This window comes from Cinclus cinclus, chromosome 4 (genome assembly GCF_963662255.1).
Source record: "Cinclus cinclus chromosome 4, bCinCin1.1, whole genome shotgun sequence".
Classification (NCBI taxonomy): domain Eukaryota; kingdom Metazoa; phylum Chordata; class Aves; order Passeriformes; family Cinclidae; genus Cinclus; species Cinclus cinclus.
The window spans coordinates 29,922,205-29,940,280 of record NC_085049.1 but is presented as its reverse complement, the minus strand read 5'-3'; the positions used below and the strand labels follow the sequence as shown (position 1 = coordinate 29,940,280).

At 38.7% G+C, this 18,076-nt stretch overlaps 1 protein-coding gene across 3 annotated transcripts in view; it reads right to left on the bottom strand.

The window, feature by feature from the left end:
• BCL2L13 (BCL2 like 13) overlaps positions 1 to 18,076 on the bottom strand; it is a 33,426-nt gene that overhangs the window by 10,953 nt on the left and 4,397 nt on the right. For all 3 annotated transcript variants that reach the window (XM_062491900.1, XM_062491901.1, XM_062491902.1), the window contains exons 2-6: positions 17,141 to 17,312; positions 8,823 to 8,933; positions 7,738 to 7,894; positions 6,202 to 6,271; positions 1,777 to 1,920 (exon numbers count right to left, since the gene is read on the bottom strand). In XM_062491900.1, coding sequence (XP_062347884.1) covers positions 1,777 to 1,920; positions 6,202 to 6,271; positions 7,738 to 7,894; positions 8,823 to 8,933; positions 17,141 to 17,261 — 603 coding nt within the window. In that variant the 5' untranslated portion in view covers positions 17,262 to 17,312. The remainder of the gene's footprint in view (positions 1 to 1,776; positions 1,921 to 6,201; positions 6,272 to 7,737; positions 7,895 to 8,822; positions 8,934 to 17,140; positions 17,313 to 18,076) is intronic.

Sequence of the window (18,076 nt, the reverse complement as noted above, 5' to 3'; positions counted from 1 at the left end):
CATATATTCCCCCTCCTCCACAAAAAGCCACAAGCCCAGTGGGTCCCCAAGCCCAACCCCAGAGCAACTCACAAAGGTTAGTGCAGCTACATTAATTCATCTGGAAAGGATTTTCATCACCTCGTCTCTTTCCTCGCCTCTTGTGCTGTTTCAAAAATAGCTTTGGCTTGTTTGCTGCACTGCCTGTGTCAGTCTGATTTTTCTGCCTGGCTGGATATGTACAGACACACTGGGAGCCTGCTGGACACCACCACCCAGATCTGTACGTCCATGCACAGCCACCCAAACACTAAGCTCAGCCCCCTCCCTTGCAGGCTGGGCTTGTTTTCAGAAGCTTTGCAGTCTACGAAGTATGTTTACAGCAGGCATCAAAAAGGGCCTGAAGAAAACAGCACAGCCCTTTTGGAGGTCAAAAAACAAGGCAGAAAAGCAAAAAAGTGCTAACATCGATCTATCTAAAAGCTGCAAGTAAAGGCCTGCCTTGGGATGAAAATACTTTGAGATGAGTGCATTTATCAAATGACCTGTGGTCATTTGGCTGCATACTGTTAGTGCTTCTGTCCATTAAAGACAAACAACCCCTACCACAGGCTTTCAGAACTGCTCTCCACAACTTCCAGGAAGGGAACAGGTAATGAAGGTGCAGATGTACAGAAATTCTGGAACAAGCTATTCTTCAAAAAAAAAACAAAAAACAAAAAACAAAAAACAAAAAAAAAAAAAAAAAAAAACAAAACAAACAAAAAAAAAACAAACAAAAAAACACCCAAAAAACCCTCAGGGAAATACAAGAAGCTTCTGAATTATATTCTTTCCTACTAGTACTTTTTTATCACTGGGTTTTCCCGAACAGCTTTTCTTTTTAGAATAAATCAGTTTACTGGAGCCATTTCACAAATCCCAGATTAATTCCATTCAAATATGGCATTCTTCCCAAACCAAGTAATCTTAGGCCCAGCCATCTCATTAGCTGTGAGCTGCCTTTCTGAAGTATTTCTAAATGAAACTTTCTCAGCACGTCATGACTCAGGGACACTGGTTACCATGAATTAAAGATTTCTACAAGGAAACATGCAGCACAAAGAAATCCTGATTGCTTATTCTATGCATGTACCTATAGAGCTATAAACTCTAATATGCATTAGCTATCTTATTACTTATTATAAAAATTAACTAGTACCTATTGACATTTCTGCATGAAGTGCTCCCCAATTACTTATCTGATAAGAAACTATCTGAAATTTAAGAGGAGGAAAAAACCCAAATACCTTTTACAGCAGTCACCAGAGGATGAAGATAGCATTAAAAAGAGGAACCAAAAGATATCACCTCTTGTTATGGGTGTCTGGTTCCAAATGCAGTGCTCCATGTACATTAACAGAGAAACACAAAGCTCACCATACTGCAATAAATTACCACCTTAACACACACTATATGAAAATTAATTGTTATCTGACACCTCAGGACCTCTTCAATTTCAACAGCAATCCAACGAACCAGACATGCAAAGAGCTAGAACAGACTGCCTGGGGAAATTGTGGAGTCCAGTCACACAGTTTAATATCAACATCAGAAATGCATGGGTGAAAGTCAGTTCTGCCTTGGGGAAGAGAAATAGATCACTGCCCAAGATCCCTTTTTGGTCCTGACCTCCTGATTTATTTATTTTTTAAATTTCTTTATCTGAGTCATTCCTTTTTGCATCTTCTTACTTCTAGCAACCCCTCTTAGCCTTCACTCCTACTAGGATCACACTTAGAAATGAAGTCTTCTTACCCATCCTCCTTGTTGAATGATAAAATCTGCAGAATAATCTTCTAGATACGTCACCCCGAAGTTCACAAGAGCACTCAGTGGTTCCTGGCCCCGTCTGGTCAGCTCCATCAGAAATTGTTGTAACAGAATCAGGGGCACCAAGACCTTCAAAAAACAAGAGTTGTGAATAAATACAGAAAGCACTATCAACACTACTGTGCAGCTAGAAGAGAATTCACATGTCCACAGGAAAGGTCTGAATCCTGAAGTCCAAACACACCAGGGACTGTACAGTTCATTTCTGAGAAGACACAAGGCAAATACACAATAAAGTGCACAGAACAGGTCCAGAACTTGCTATCCCACAAGTGGAAAGATACAACATCATAAATAGCTTGAACTGATATACACCCAAATGCAAACAGCAAAGTCATACACATTCTTGAATAGGAAGACTGCACTAGACAGTGTCTCTCTAGAAGTTCACACTTGGCTTTGAGACAGGACAGAAACGCCTCCACCCAGCAGCATAGCATTGCAAACATGTTTAAAATGACAAGTACAAAACCCTTTCCATGTCAAACTCTCCCTCTGATGCCAAATTTAACAGAGAGAGACCTTCCTCCCTTATTTCATACTACCATTCCTCTTTAGAAACTTTTTAACGGAATGCTCAGTCTTAACCTAAATTGCTTTGGAAGATGCAAGACTCCATGAAAACAGCTCCTTCACATTATATGGCTCTAGAAACTTGCTTCTGAAATTTTGTTTTTGTTTGCCTAAATAACATGCACTTTTAAACTCTAAATTTATTTGCCTAGAGCATGCAAGTGGCCCTCTGAGCAATGTTTATATGCACCAGCTTGCCAAGGTCAGGAAAGTGGTATGGACTGAAGTCACTAGCATCTGAAAAAGCATTATGACACAAGAGAAAAATATTTGTTTTACTGCATTTTAATTGAGGCAACTGCACTGCACATCTATTCACTGTGCAGATAGGAATGCTGTTTCCCAGCTGCACAAGGGAGATGAAGGCTCAACTACTGCTCATACTCAACTCCTAATACCTCCTTCCTTTTCCAGTCTCTTCCCCCATCAGCCTGGTTTTCTTCTCTGTAAATACCCTGCATTACAATTACTAGAAATCACACCTTAGAGTACAAAGCTGGAGGAAGATGAATAGGCAAAGTAAGCAGAAACCGAGATTTTTACTATATTCATAGTGGCATCACACTGAGATTGACTACTAAAACCAGACAGGGCCTAAAAAATGTCCATAATCTGATAAATTTAAGATGCTCCATCTGACTAACAAAGGAGTCCAAGACTGTGGCAGACAGGTTACAGTACTGTTGTTCTGTGATGAACAGTTAACACTGGTAACTGTTAACACTTCACTAGGGATGTCATGGTGCCAGAAATTTAAAGGTGTTGGGGTTTTTGAGTTTCTTGCAATTAATCTCAACTCAGAGGCAGAACAGGTGTAAGATCACAGATCTGTACAAGTGCACAGACGTAAGAAGAAGGTCAAGATGAGGTGTTAAGAGGAATCTTCAGTCTTTTCAGATGAAAAAAACCCAGGCCGTCAAGGTGAGGCATCTTTCAGAGGGTTTGGGCACACCCACATAACTCTACAGCAGCATGAACACTGGGATCTCAAAATATTTGGCATTTACTGTCAGATGAAGGCAAGAGAAACAAAGGCAAGGAAAGGCTGCTTGGGACATGAAGGGAGCTCAAATGCTGGCATAATGAACATGATTGTTGCCTTCTTCCTTTGCCTACTTGATGCCTAATCCACCCATTCCCCCAAATTCAGCAAGCCTCTTCAGGCCTCACAGTGAGGGACCAAACTCAAACTCTACCAACAAACACCACCCAGCTTTCCCTTCCTGCTGAAATTACTGACACTCCTGCCTCTGCAACCAGTAGGAACAGAAGCAGGTTTGCACAAGACTGTCCCCAAATTCATGAAAGAAATTACCTCACAGTACTTCCATCTAAGTCAACAACACCTTTCTGTACAGTAAAGCAGCTGTGTGAATGGTGGTGAGATTTAACTGGAACAAAGTAAAAATACAGCTTTGGCAATTCAAAGCAACTGCAACTCCCTCCACCAGGATGCCTGGGAAGGAATGCTAGAGGCTATTTATATTTTCACTGAAGAAAAACACACACAAAAAATAGTTGGCAGGAGAAAACTTCTAGGGAATCATAAAACCCACTTTACGATCAGAAGACAGCTGATTGTGTAAATTAAACACTTGTGTCCACTACACTATTGCAATCCCATTGTACAATATTACAAATTTAAATGTAAACAAAAAAAAAAAAAACACCCAAGAAAAAACCAAATAGAGTTCAGAGGCTTTGAGGAAGCTGTATTTTTTGAGGAAGCTGTATCCAAAATTATTGCTATTCTGTGTACCTTCTGACTATTCCAAGCTAAAACGAATCTAATTCTTCACATGACTATTTCTTATATTTTTGTTGCACTATTCTTTGCTCCCATTAATCAGTAAGAATGGGACACTAAGATGACTGCTGCCCTTCTCACCAGTTCAACTGGCTCTCAATAACAGTATCTGTTATCCTTTCATCCTTTATGATGATGCACAACAGTGGGATTATGCATTTTGGATATATGTATATAATATCTAGTTTTAAGCAAAAAGCATAAAAACTCAGCATTGGACTATTTAATATTTTTATTATGTTAATTTTATTATAGAAATTTAATTTGCCTTGTCTGAGGTGGTTTGGAATTTTTTTTTAATGAGAGCCTTATTTCAAATAAAAGATGAAGAACCTTTTCCTTTACAGAATTCAACATTAACACGTTTTTCTAACAGATTCTTTAAAGTAAAAATTAAGCTGACCTGAAACAGCAGGAAACGTATCTAGATTTCTTCTAAAACACAATTCTGATTAAGATGATAAAGGAAATTAAAAGGAAATGAAACCACCACAAATGTATTCCACCTCCTCAAAACAAGGATTATTGAAGGAACTGCTGGGCATTCCTGGAGCTCCAAGCTACCAGAAAAACAATACAAAGAGATGCTGTGCTGGGGTACAAAAATTCCACTCTGGTTTGCTCTTGGACTATATGTTTTGTAGCAACAAATGCTACGAGGAAGCGGAGTTGATGACAAAGATGTTCTGGATGATGCTCTCCACCACAAACTGATGTGGACTGAAACCCACAAGCCCCAGGGGCTGCAGGAATGCAGCAGCTATGAAGGCTGGATCATAAACCCTCAAATGCAGCCCATTTAGCCACCCAGGGCTGCCTCTTCAGGAGGTGGGACCCAAAGTATATTGACCTGAGAAGCCCCATGCACCTCCTCCATTGCCAGCTGAGCCACAATGACTGGTTTTATGCTTGGTTTTAGCTTTCACCAGCTGAAAAGTGAAATGTGCTAGCTTAAGCCACCTTCTTGATAATCAGATTTCATGGCTGTTTAAACCAAAATGCTCTGAATCACAAGATGACAAACTGACAGAGCATACACATAAAGCAGTGATAATTGCTGGAGCCATAGGCAGTAATTTGTCATGCAATGTCTATTAAACTGCTTTACAAGTGCCCACACCCTTGGAAAGATGAACAGCTTCTGAAGTAAGCAGGGAAATCTAGTCAGGGAAAAGTCTTCCTGAAAAAAAAAATGCAAAGAAGGGGAAAAAGATTTCTTGTTCTATTTTAAATTTAAGTCTACATTTTAACACTCAAATTGTGATTAAATTTGCAAGTAGTTATTTCATTCTTTCATTCTTTTTTTCATGCCCACTGAACCCATCAGAGAATGATTAAGGTGATGAATTTGAATGATTAATGAAAGATGTATCTGGGAAGAGTAATCTACTCATTTTACATTGAAAGTATTTTATGATAATTCATTTACAGATTTGCATGTTGTTTAAAAAAGAAGATTCCTATCATTTGAGATAACCACCCTTGAAACCAGGTAGGAACACCATCCCTACATTTTGTGAACAATTTAAATATCACAAAGATACTGTCAATTTTTATTTTCACCATGTTCAGCACTCTTTTTTACATATATTTTAAAGCTGACATCGGAGAAGGGAAAGAATAGAGAAACATTATGAAAAAAAAATCTCAGACTTTGTTCCAAACTGCTGCAGGAATTAACTTCCCTTGGGAATTTAAAAAAAATAAGTCAAGCAACATGTCTAACTTTTCTTTTTACCGAACTAAAGGAAGGCTGACCTAACACTTCCATTCAGTAACTTCTAGCTAAATTATCTATAAAACTACCCACTATGTGCACATCTACCATTTTGAGAGTGTAACTTATGTCATACTAAAACCAAGTTCTTTCTATTTTTGGCCCTCTGTGAAGCACAACTGTACCTAGTACAGACAACATGGACATCAAAGAGACATGAGACACATCCCAGTGCAAGTCACTGATCTGCTACCTTGTTCCATCCAGTGGCATGAGCAGCTGCCTCCTGCGTGCGCTCCCGATATTCCTGATATGTCACCGGCCTGCAGAAGTTAAACCAACACTCAAAGTTATAAAAGGAAACGAAAGAATGTGAATAAAAGAAAGTTCTCAGTTTCCAGAGAACACAATCTTCTGCATATATTACAGCAAGTAATTTTCAAGAGCTAGCAGGTCTTGTGTTTCAGGATATAAAACACCAGCACCAGACAGGGTCAGAATGGCATCACCTTTCTCCCACTTACACACATTGATGTAATTGGTTAAGTGAACTTCTTAACAATTTGATACTCTACAACCTAAAAGACATTAGATAAGTAGGTTCTCTGATATGCTACAGAATTCTAAGATCTTAAGGGTTTTTTATTATTTAATACTTTAAAGACAGAACATTCTAGTGAGAAATTAATACCTGAGCTGGAGGCCAATGGAGAGTAAAATTTTCTAAACAATACAGGTTATGGACTAACACAGACTGACTGCATTAACATTATATTAGAGCTGAAACCTTTTATTTGCAAGAAACAGCACTTTTGATTGTAAAACCCCTTCATACTTCAGTAGAAACCTCTATTCTGCATTTATCACATCCCTGCTTCTCTGAATTGGGATGATGAAATTCCTCTCTTCCACACTCTTTCCTCTAAGATCATTTGGCATCTAGGAGTCAAATAACAGCAAAGGCTTTCTGCCAAGTGATAGCAGAAGATGCACTGCTTCAAAAGCAGCTGTTCTCAGCCAGATCATTACACAAGGCAAGCTCAAACTTCACTTTAACGGAAATAGTGGTAACTGGCATTAGACAGAAAATTGCTTATTGAACTCCAGGGACCTGTCATAATCTAACAGCCTACTGTACCATAACACTTGTTTATATGTATGTCAGAGTGCAGGAAAATATAAGCCAAATTAATAAGTATTGCACCAAATAGCACTATTCTAGCAATAGGGGGGAAAGAACAGACTTAAAGCACAGGGGGGAAAACAATTTGGGTTTGTCATTTTAAGGGCACTCTCTTCACGTCCTTGGCACATTAATTCTTTGAAACCAAATCCAAATCAATCAGTGGGATGAGAAGAGTAGGAACAGCTGCAGGAAGGATATTATCAAGAGATTAAACAGTAACTCTAGTTTGCCTTAGAAAAAGGCAACACAGTTTCACAGGCACTTCAGACATCATGTATGTACATACATTTAAAAAAAAATTACCTGGATGCAAATATTTTCCTACAGAAAACACAGGAAGTCTTGAGCACCAGGGTATCAACAAACTAGAACTACTTAAATGCACGGCTGCATTTATGCAACTCTTCCTAAAGCAGCACCTTCCAACTCCAGCTCTCTACCAACACATTTTGGAGGTCACTCAGAGAAGCCTCAAGTAGTTCATCTGAATCCATTAAATTTCAGGCTGGTAATTGCAATACAAGATGCAGTCCCACCTTCAGCATTTCAGCAGCAGTCACAGTGCAAAAGGAAACACCTTTGAAAAAGCAAATGATAACTCACTTGCTAAGCAAGCTCTGCAGTGCTTTGTGCAGATGTTCCTTCAACTCCTGGGACACTTTCTCCCCCAGATGAGCCAGGCAGTCCTCTATTGAGCTCTCTGGATTGGCAGGGCTGAACACTGGGGAAGTGTGGCAGTCAAACCCTGTAGTGGTAAACGCTGAGAGAAAAAGGTACACAAAATAAAACAGATTCACAGAAGAACATCAACAGTCCCAGATTTTTTATCCCATCAGTTGACATAGTTTACATGAGGGATGAAAAAAAACACAGCATGCAATGAACAAATCATAGTAAAATAAGGTCCAAATACATTCTGAAAGTGCTATTTACAAGGCAGAGATTGAGCTACATTTCCCCACCAGCTCTTGTTTCACAACTGCATCCTAACCAGCAAGTTTGCTGAATGTGCAGCTATTTTCCCATTTTAAGCTGATGCCAGCCCAGATGGAGCAGCAGAAGAGCCTCTTTTCAAGTACATTTGTCCACACATGGACATCTCTGCAGCACTCCTAGAGTATTGGTTTCTTCAATATTATTTTATTCATATAACCTGTTTCTTCTCAATATAAAACTTCTAAGAAAGCTCCATATGAATGAACTTAAACAGCTCTAGAGTGTTTCTATTTCAGATTTCTGATTTGCAACACACATGCCAAGTAAAGATGGGTTTGAAATTATTCCTGCTGGGAGTCCTATAAAAACCACATCTACAGGTCAAAGCACATCACAAAAAATAAATGTGGTGGAAGGGAGAAATCTGACTGTTTAAATCCACACTCCTTGAAATATTAGCTCCTGAAGATTTCTACCATCAAGTGAAGCAGCTTAAGGGCTGCTTACTTTTCATTATTTACAGCAGCCTATTAAATGTCATCCAGTTGTTTGCTTTGGCCAGGCTCCACCACTCCAAATGGTAATGTTTAACTACTTTACTCCATGTGACAATGTGTACAGATCTTGGGGGGGAGGACGATAAAGAGATTCAACATATTCAAAAATCTCTTTAACTGGAGTACCTGTTACAAATTAACCACCATTACAGTGCATAGAGATTATGGATTGAAACGGGAAAACCTGAAGAGCACCTTCCAAGATTTCTTCATCAAGACGTTTTAGCTCCTCCTCGATTTCTAATTTAATCTTCTCCAAAGCCTCTTTCTCCAGAGCATGTTGTGCCATAAGCTGTTGTTGAGTCCCTGAAAGAAACCAGAGAAATCATTCAAGTGTTTAAATTCCACATTTTGAATAAGGTAGATAATAGAATGTGGTATTGAACTATTATGAATAAAGGAATTTGAGGCAAAAGTTTGATTTCAGACAGCAACAATTATGATCCCTCCAGAGGGTTTATTACAAAAGTTTTATTACACAAACCCAGAAACAGATAAACTTCCAGGCCTTTTCAAGGTAGAACTGGTGTTTTAAATAAAAATGTAAAACAAAACAAACAAACAAAAAAAAAACATAACAAACTTTAAGGCTACAAACAGAATACATAGGAACTTTAAAAGCAACATCTTTAATTCTTCAATTTAAGACCAAAATCAAACCAAGACACATAAACAATCAGCCATTATACCCAATACATTTATTATCAAACTACACTAAAACAAAGTAGTCTGGTATAAGCTTGATTTTTAGTAGCAAAATATAAAATTTATATTGACACTTGCAAAATCTACAACATCCTCAGAGCAACCATGCAGTGACATCAATGAAGAATCCTGAAACCTGTGAACAGTGTATCATTTCCCTGGTCATGAGAAGTCTACAGGCCACAGTCTAACACAGAGTTCACATGTAAGACTAGAGGCATAGGACCTCACAATTGTCCATCAATTGTCAATTCTCCTCTCCTAACCCAGAAATTAAGGAATTTGAAATGACTACATATCCCCAGAAGTTCACATGCCATGGTTTGGCATCACAAATACATTTTCTATGTGCTGACTCCAGACATTGGTAACAGAAAACTGTTTCAGCCTTATCAGTTAGGGTTACATAGACCCTCAGTCATCTTAATCATTATGCTTTACCAAGAAACACAAAACTGTCTCCAAACAAACCCAGGTATTCAGGACATTTGAATTTCTCACCCTTTCTTCTCACCTATACCAAGGGCTACAGTTCTACCTAGACAATGTTCTGCTCTACAGACATTCTTCACTCAGCTGAAGAAAACAAAAAGGGAAAGGATTTGTATTTGTAATGTTGGTATCATCAGAATCGATTCCCGCCTCATCACTTTCATTTCACATCCAGATCTTCAGATAAGTCCTGTAACAGCCAGTGGAGCTTTCTGGCACATCTTTTTTCATTCTTGTCTTGAAGGCACTAAATCATAATTTGATGGTCTTATGAATGACAGCTTTGAGGCCTGTTTTCTTTGGTTTGTTTCTCTGCTGGAACTCACTCTAAGTGCTGTCTTGCCTTCCCTATTTTTCCACAATGGACACATATAATCACTAAATTTCATAAAAGGTTGTGTGAAAACTGTAAAAACACTTAACACACACAGATGTGTAGTGAAGTACACTGTGCATTTTCTGTATTTAAAAAACCACTACACAGTAAGATTTCAAGGTCTCCTACAATTGAAAAATAAGTTAAAAAATCCACGGTACTGATGCACTGAATGTGTGTTAATGCTTAAAAACTCAGCACAAGAATCCCTCTAAACCAGTGTATGCCTGAGTCAGTATAAACTGTTTTCATAAATTTCTGTGACCAGTCTAAAAGAAGAAATGATAGCAAATTAAATTCCACTTGACTTAACCACACATGTTCAGAATAACTTCGCTCCTTAAATCCCTTTCCAAGTAGTGTCTCTTTGCCACTGTGAGTAATAAATTCCAGAGAGGAGCAAAGTGTTCCTCCTTTTTGGTTAATGCCCTGTCAGTCCCTGTCAATTGCTTCTTTGAAGAACTGAATCACCACTCTGGAGTCAAGTGCAACAAGTGTGTGCAAGTACCAACCCCTGTGTGAACCTGTGCTTTCCCTGCGTAGGGAAGGGACAGAGGGACAGACCCATTCTCACAGGACTAATGTGACGATGATCGCCCATGACAAGCTGTCATACTTGATAAGAAGTCACCCAGAAAATGGAAGGAAAAGAAATTCCACTGCTGCTTGTTAGTTATCTAAACAAAAGAGCTGTTTAGATAATCAGCACTGCAGTCAATGGTTTCCATCTCGTAACACCCACAACTTTGCAGCAGCTGCTGATTCCGACAGCACCTGACTATTCAGTCATGCCAAAACATCAAAACCCTACCCCTCCCAGAGCAGTGACTTTGCACTGTTTATTCCCCTAATAAAGAATGGATTTCAGCTTTCTGCATCTCCTGCATACTGACTGCTCCCAACAAACACTGCACACAGCACTGGAGAACATCAACAGCAAAAGTCCTAAGTGAGGGGTATCTTCCTCTCAATTAGCTAACTTCTAAATCACAAACAGGTAGAAGAAAACAGTAAAACCAGCTTATTTTAGATGAGAATATATTTTCATTATCAAAGATGCAAATGGTCACACCAGAAATGGTGTCTGTAAGAGCCATAAGCATTGAATGCTTTCCTGTGCTCCAGAAATGGGTTTGCCTCTTCTGGGCTTTTGGTAAACCAACTCTGCAAGGCCTCATCCCAGCCCAGAGGCACAACAAACCTCTGTTCTTACACAACCAAGTTACTGCATTCTATTCTCTATTTATGGAACAAATGTTCACTTCGGCACAATTACATTCCTGTTAAGATTTTGGGTTTCAGGTATTTGGAAGTAATCTAAAAAGTAGAGGAAAATATGTTCTGAAAGTCCATCAAGAACTGCATCAGGGAGCATCAGACTAACAAATAAATGTAATACTTCAGTAAAACTCCAGAAGCTCAGCAACAATACAAGACTAACCTGTTTGCCAGGTTTGATCCTAAGATGAAGAGGAGAGGTGGGAAGTCATTCATCAGAGCTACAGAGTCTGCACATCTCATTCTACAGTGCATGAGCCAAAACTTCAGCTAACAAGGGACAACAGCAACTATAAGGAGAGACTGAAAAGATGTTATGCCTTTTTATTCAAGGAAATGAAGGATGAGTAGAAAAGAAAGCCCCTGATATCACAGATTACTCCTGATTTTTCTTCTTTCATGACTGTAATTAAAATCTACTAGTATATCCATTTTTGAGTTCTCCTAGGTCTCTATATTAACTTCTGTACAGTTGACTTAAAAATTTACTTTCAGCATGACTGTAATATTTCTTTAACATCTCAGACTTTGTAAAACATTTAGTAAGAATCTAAAATTACTGTAAGCACTGAAAAGTGACAAAGATATAAAAATCTCTTTACAAATGTATTTATCTGATTCCTTTAATGAAAAGTATATCCATTACACCAGCAAACTCCAGACCAGGGACTGCCACACATAGATGAAGCCCTTGATTTCAGAAATGTTTAAAAGAAGCTCTTTATAAAACATAAGAAGAGTCAGTTTAAAAGAAACTGAAAAAGTCTAAAATATTAATAAGAAATAAGATATGCCAACTAGCACTCTTTAATTTGTTTTTTTTTTTTTTTTTTTTTTTTTTTGTGGGCAGAGAGGAGGCTTAATCACACCCCAAAAAGCTCCTTTTCTTTCCCTCAGTTCAGGGAATAGCTCCCTTATTACCATTAACTGGACTGCTCTGACCTACAATGTGAATCTTTACAGCCCAAACAGGTATGTTTTCGCTAAGAAGAAGGTCTCTAACAACTAAGTTCATCATCTAAGAGAAAACAATCTAAAAAAATCAGTTTCCTACAAGCCATGTAAGTACCACGTGTGTGGGAAACCAGGAAAATGGCTCGATCAATAACTACATACAGCACTTCATATGGTAATTCCAAAAAGATAATAAATGATCAAAAGGACATTGTGCATGATAATTGGATTAAAGTACTGTGGATAGCATGCACTTCAGGGAAACTGTAAAATTGTCAAAACCTCGTGCTCCTCTTGACTAATCTATGTCACTGTGCAGTTGTAGCACTGGCTATAAATCTTTTAGATGCTGTAAACAAAGAGATTATTTAACATTTTTCACTCTTCACCTCAAGGAAAACACAGAAAAAACACTTTTCTTCACAGGTTTTGTTGTAGCCACAAGCTCATGTGATGGTGTCAAGCAATGGAGGAGTAGATTAAAAAAGAAAAATACATTAAAAGTCACTCCTTGATAAAATACAAAGAAACATAATACAAATACATTAAATCACAAAACCAAAGTACTTTGACTCACTTCAAAAGTTAGTAATACTAACAACTGCATCAGAGTAGAAGCTTCTGTAAAGAGAGTGACTTCAGGGGGGGAAGTGCAAAGATGTTTTCCAATACTTAATTATTTTCTGTGTCTGAACCAGTATTTATAGGTATGACAAGAGTTCTGAAAAAATACAAAGCATCTCTCCACAATCTAATGAACAGACAACTGAGAGTTTCCACACATTTTAAATATAAGTACTCATCTGTTGCCTCAAACCACACTGACTTACACAAGTGATGCTACTCTATGTGTTTTATCAATTTATCTGATTTTTCACCTATATGAAAAACCTACCAAAAAGTATCAGAATTTACTGCTAATGGATTTTGCTTTAAATAAACTGCAGTGACTGTTATGCAGAATCACTATTCTGTCAAAACTAACAGGAAAAATCTCTCAAAGCACTGGCCAGTTAAATTTGCTGGATTTATGTCTGGAGACACTTAAATCCATTACAGAACACTATAGAGCTATAATGTTAAAAGATTGGCTTGTCCAGTAAATCTATCTTTTCTTCAAGGGTCTGGAATATTGTGGATAGCTCTCTCTTCAGTCCCTGTGCTGATAAGAAGATAGTAAAATAAAAATTTCCAAGTGCTCATCAGGTGTTTAGATCAACCTTATTTGCTTGAAGCCAGAAGTGACTTCGTGCTTGTAATTGAAGCCATTCTTCTTGCAACAAAACCAAGACCAACCAAGAGACACAAAAGGAAACACAGCAACACAATTTTCTACGTAATTTCTCTGAATTTTCTACTCACTGAATAAAAACCCTCCAGAAACCATCAGTCTTGCAAAACACATTGGGCCTACAAAAAATGAGAAGTTTTAACTGGAAATCTATCAACTTATTTTAAAGTTTTATCCTTATCTCAATTTTTGAAATGGAAAGATGTACACCAGGAAAAAAAATAGTACAAAATGCAGGAAAACAGAGGCAGATGATAGTAGGAGGGAAGGACAGGGAACAAACAAAAGCATTCAATCTCTCCAACCAGTTCTAGTGGATAGAGGTAAAATAACACCCCTCCTGTTGGGGAGGATCACTTTTTTGGCTGGGTGTTTTTCACCCACCAGATACCCTTTCTAGTTTAACTGTAGTGATGAAACTTCACTGAAATCTGGGAGGCTGCTGTAGAAGGAAACTCAAGGGAAATACAGAAATCCTAACCCAGTGCGCCTTTCTTCCTCATCTCCCATGTTCTGTTCACAAGCAATGGAGAGGCAGAAGATCCTCCAGCACAAAGTGGCTGGAACTGGGATCCTGAGCTGAACTGCTTGCTAGAGGAGTCCCTCACTCCCACTCAGGCAGACAAGGAGGGTAAAATTTAACTCCACCACAGCAAGCTACAACTTGTCCTTCTGGATACTCCCATTACACTGAATATGATTCAGAAAACAGATGAGGAGTGCAGTCTTATTTAGATCTGAGAAAAATAAATGAGATAATAAATAAACCAGAGTCAAGGCCTCATATGAATGAAATACGAAATACAGGAGTGTTCTGCAACTGGAAACAGGCAATAGGCAAAATTGCTTCTTCATTGCTTCCCATGGAAGGTCTGTCTGCACAATAACCAAATCAAAGCAAAATAAGATTAAGGACAGGTGTTTTTTATTGGAATCCTCTCAATTCACAAACCAATGGTGCTCAGCCATAGAGTAGAAAGACTCCTGATCAGCATTTTGAAATGCCACAGAAATCCACAATGGAAGGAATCTGGGATCACTCAAAGTGTTGTACCAACAGCTGGTGATGGTGCTTGGAAAACACACTGCCAAGCAGTGCTGTGCTGCTGTTACCCCTCCTGAGTCTGTCACCAAACCCAAAAGTCTCCTCCTCATGACAGGATTCCAGACAACAGCTCATTTCCATTTCCCAGCTTTCCTGTCTCTCTTGCTCTAACCAGGTTTTTCACCTCATGCACAGGTCCATAACACCCAGCGATACCTCTCAGCAGTGCATTAGGCAGGGCATGAAATATCCATTATAGGCTGTGCTCCCCTCTTAGGGGATTGCAGATTACAGCAAGCAGGCATCAGCCACATGCCAAACAAGGAGATGCACACTGGGTATATTAACTGCTCAAGAGCCAATGGAGATGCACACAGCACTCTGAAATAACCACACATAGCCCAGGAGTGCAGCTCAAACAGTTCTCACTGCAAGGTGAGAAAAAGTAGGAGAAAGGATTTTTTAAATGTAGCTAGCAGACAAAAGAAACCTCTTAGAAGCATGGAAAGCAGAAAACCACCACCAGCAAAAGTGAGTTAGGAAAGAATGAAACAAATCCTGAAGCAGAAAAATAAAAGATAAAGTGTTTGCTTAGTTCAATACAGCCTGAAGTCCATTCAAAGCATTACAAAAGAGAGTGAGAAACAAGATGGCAAATTAAAAATAAGGTAAAATTATTTAACCCAGAAGCTTTGATCTGAAAGCAGCAAAAACACTGAAAGACAGACAAAGTGAAACATGACCAGGAGAGGAGACATTGTGGTCACTGTCTGGTTTGGGGAATGAGGTAGGGAAAATGTAGGAAGATTTCCTTTTAGAAGTCATGAAGTATGAATGCTTCAGAGTATTTTCGTAGCAAATCCAACTACAGACTACTGTCACACAAGCTAACACATCTAAACAGTATCTGAGAAGTCCTCTTAAGTGACTATAAAACTTTCATTTAAGCATCTGAGCTTCCTCTTTAGAAAGCTGAAATATACCTGTGTAATTCAGACTAGAAGCTTAGAGGTTTCAGTAATGAGAATCAATTGACTCTGGAACGAAAAGATTTCACCTCAATTTGTAAATACTTCAAAGACAACTACAGCCAAATCATTTTTAAAAAGCTTTAAGGCTAACATTTTCCTTTCTGAATCTTCTATTTATAGAACAAAGCAGACTCTTACACATTGAACCTTTATATGTACTCAATATAGCGAGATGTTATTGCTAAAATAAGCAAATTTTTCTACGAAGGGTTTTATGAAACAGCTAAGGTGCCTCTCCTTTCATGAACCACAAGTGCAGTCAAAGCGGAAGTAGCAAATATACCTTAAATATGCTAAGGTTAATTTTATTAATGAAATATACTAACATTAATTTAATTAATTACATATAATATAACCAACAACTGCTATGTGCTTTAGTGCCAAATTGAAAAGCAGTTCTGTCGTAACTTTGATGTAATCTTTTCAGGAATTTCTCACTTCATGACAGGTAAGTTCAGTAAATGACAGCATATGTATTCTTAAATGATAGTTCAAAGAGAAAAAAAGATTCTGAAGACTGTCTCTGTTTGGTTTGGGGCTTTTTTATCCTCCTTTCATCAGAATATGTTCTGAATCACAGAACTACTAGTGACTAAAGCGTCATTAAGAAGTGACAAGTCACCCAGGCAATGCTGACAAAAAACATTGCTTAAGTGCTTGCCACTGCAAAATAAAGTACAGTTTCGCTCCCTAGGTTTATGTGAAACACAATCTACCAAACTTCTTTTATTCTGCCTTCTATTTATTTATTTATTTAACCTCTTTTATCCATAAACCTGTCCTGGAAGAAACATCTGACTCTGTGCAGTCCTTGGCCTCTCATAAATAAATAAATAAACAAACAGAAGTAGCACAGGCCACATCTCTGCACCAGCACTGACTGACAACAACAGGAGCCTCAATGTAATAGGCCAAAACTATTCAGCACAGGAGATTGCTCAAGACACCACTCAGTTTATGCCAGTAAACACCACCTCACCCCTGCTTACTTCCACTTGTGCCCCAAAAAAATAGCAAGCATGGGCTGAAATTGTCATGATGGCTCAACAAAGGTAATACATATCCATCCCCCCAGCCTAAAGACAGCAACTAAAAACAGTGAGCTGCTTCTTAAACACCAGTCAACACCATAACTCAAAAACAGTCATCTACATACAAAGAGCTTTGTTTCTATCAGCATCTCTCAACTTTCAATTGAAATTGATTCATTTTTCACTGAATAAACCAAGAGATTCATTACACACCAGGCTCACATTCTGCATCCCTGCAGAAACATCCGAAGAACTAATTGCAAATGCAGCTGCACATGTAAATGGTTAGAGATGAATATGCAAATATTACCTTGAGTTGGAGGAGGAGGATGCTCCTGTGGTTTCTCCTGTGCTAAAAGGCCCACGTAGCTGAGCACTACGTACTTGGTTTCATAGTGAAATCCTACAGGCACGGCAGTAGCGGACGCCATCGGGTTGGCTGTGCTGGCGTGGGGCACGTCACTCTGGGGAGCCCGGGAAGGCTGTCAGGGAAGAGTCAAGTGTTTTGTTTGTTGGTTTATAAGGCTGCAACAGGTCACGAACCCACAAGGAATTATGTAACAACCCTGAAGCAATATCCAAGTTTTTGCCCTGATATCCTATGCATTCTTATTTTAATAAGAACCATGCAGAGTAAACCCAAGTGTGCCCCAGTGAAGCTCCCTGCCTGCTGCCAGCAGTGGCATTTCTCACTCCTGCCTGGCATGCTCACACTCCCATGGAATCAAAACAAGCAATCCCTCACCACGTGTCCTCCTCCCAACACCTCCCATCTCGACCACGCACAAAAATACACGTGTTCACATTTTGATGGATTCTGAACACTTCCCTAACAACAACATGTGGTAAAAAGACAGGTTCTGAGAAGTCTCTCTTTCCCAAAGCCTCCCTTGAATATTTTCTCTGCTTTCTCAGATCCGCTACTCAAAAACTGTAATGCAGAAAAAGTGACCACAATTGCCTCGAATTAATTTTACTGTTCAGCAATGGAAAACATATGCTCAACAGAATAAATTCCACATTCATTGTAGGGAATGGAAGAACAGATGGTTGCTTGTCCTGGATTTCTCACACAGACATTATTAAGTATAAACCAGAAATCCACACCTAACAGCAACATCTGGCCAAAGAACTCCTCCCTGTTTCACTCTAATTGTTTTGTTGCTTTTTTCAAATATCCAAATAAAACATCAAATATCCACCTGCAGGAAAAACTAAGGTAGAGAGAAATTAAAAACAACATGGT